At 31.7% G+C, this 1500-nt stretch overlaps 1 protein-coding gene across 2 annotated transcripts in view; it reads left to right on the plus strand.

Moving 5' to 3' along the window:
• Window positions 1-1221, plus strand: part of VGLL3 (vestigial like family member 3) — a 43043-nt gene extending 41822 nt beyond the window's left edge. For both annotated transcript variants that reach the window (XM_011356417.2, XM_011356418.2), the window contains exon 4: window positions 32-1221. In XM_011356417.2, the coding sequence (XP_011354719.1) occupies window positions 32-75 (44 nt within the window). In that variant the 3' untranslated portion in view covers window positions 76-1221. The remainder of the gene's footprint in view (window positions 1-31) is intronic.
• The last annotated feature ends 279 nt before the right edge of the window (window positions 1222-1500 follow it).

Genomic DNA, 1500 nt, shown 5'->3' on the forward strand with positions numbered 1-1500 from the left:
TTTTCGTTTTTCTCATTGTCATCTTTTCAAGGTCTACAGCATCAAGACAAGAGCAAGGAATCACCATGGTACTGAAACACACAGTATTAGCAAGTCAGGTTGGAGTGTGAATCCACGGGCCCACTGAAAAAGATGCTGCCAGGATTTTCCATTCTGTGATGGGACACAATAGACATGGAAGAAGAGGAAGTGTCAGCTAGCTGACTGTGGTTTGGGACCTTTTCTTGAGAAAGAAGAGTGGGTCTTAGACATTGAAGAAAAGCATTTTTGTTTGTTTTTTTTTCCCTCATCTGAGCCTTTGCCAACTGTGCAACTTTCTTTTTTTGTCTTGCTTTTATCAATACATAGTTTAATTTTTCATTTTGATTTTTTTTTTTTAACCGACCACTTTGTCAGGAAAAGATGAACCACAAATGAAAAAGCTCATTCTTTCAGGAATACAATTTTGTAGCTCTATGTGCATCTATTTTTGTAGAAATACAGAAGTTTGATTTAGCATCAATGGAGTATTTTTGAGGGATGTGTGTTTTTTAATATTGTAAACATTGTTAAGTTCTGTTTAAAGAACTTTCTCTCAGAGAAGCACTGGCAAAATGTTTAAAATGCTTGTCTTTAAGATGTCTGTGATATGCTCTGTGCTTTCTAGGTTACCTCAAGTGTTTGATAGTTTCTCTTTTTTATAAAAATAGCACCATAGCCAAGCCAACATAGTATTGTATTACATTAAATCTCAGTGAAGATTTAATTCCATGCTAGCTTACTTAGCTTTGAGTCATATGAAAAGCTTGAAAAGGAAGTTTTAATGACCACAGTAAAGAAAGAATATTTCATTACTTTGATTTCTCCCAAAGAAGTTGATTAAGGAAGTTTTGCATCAGCTTTTGATCAGATAGACAGTTTGCTCAGAGTATATAATTTTTTTTCTCATCCATCCAACTTTGATAAATAAGACCAGAGCTTTATCCAACTCTCGGAAAAAAAAAAAAAATATTTAACCATGCTACCTTTGAGTGCCAGTGACTTCTTTCATATGTTCCTAATTATTCATTCATGGCTATTTTTAAGGTCATATTTTAAGTGGATTTTTTTTCCTGGAAATAGTTTGAAGTGATAATATTTGGGAAGGCACTAGACACATCACAAAGCCTTTATTTCAGTGGCTGTTTCTGATAATGTTAGCTTTCATTGTAATTTGAAAACTAATATATTGTATATATACTATTTTAAACATAGATTTTTACAAGTTTTTTTTTGTCGTTGTTGTTTAAATCTGGTTTTAGTTGATTTAATTCTTTTTAATAAAAAATTAGGGAAAAATGAAATTTAAATTTGGATTTATGCCACGATTACTAAAATTGGATTAATGAATCTATAGTTTATTATCTGAAATTTATTATTAAAGGCCCCAGATTCAACTTGACATGGCCTTCAGAATCTAAATAAGGCAAAGTTGCAATTATTATTAAGACCCTGTTAGGAAAAGATTAGAATTATGAAAGT

The sequence above is a fragment of the Pteropus vampyrus genome, unplaced genomic scaffold, assembly GCF_000151845.1.
Source record: "Pteropus vampyrus isolate Shadow unplaced genomic scaffold, Pvam_2.0 Scaffold26, whole genome shotgun sequence".
Lineage (NCBI taxonomy): Eukaryota > Metazoa > Chordata > Mammalia > Chiroptera > Pteropodidae > Pteropus > Pteropus vampyrus.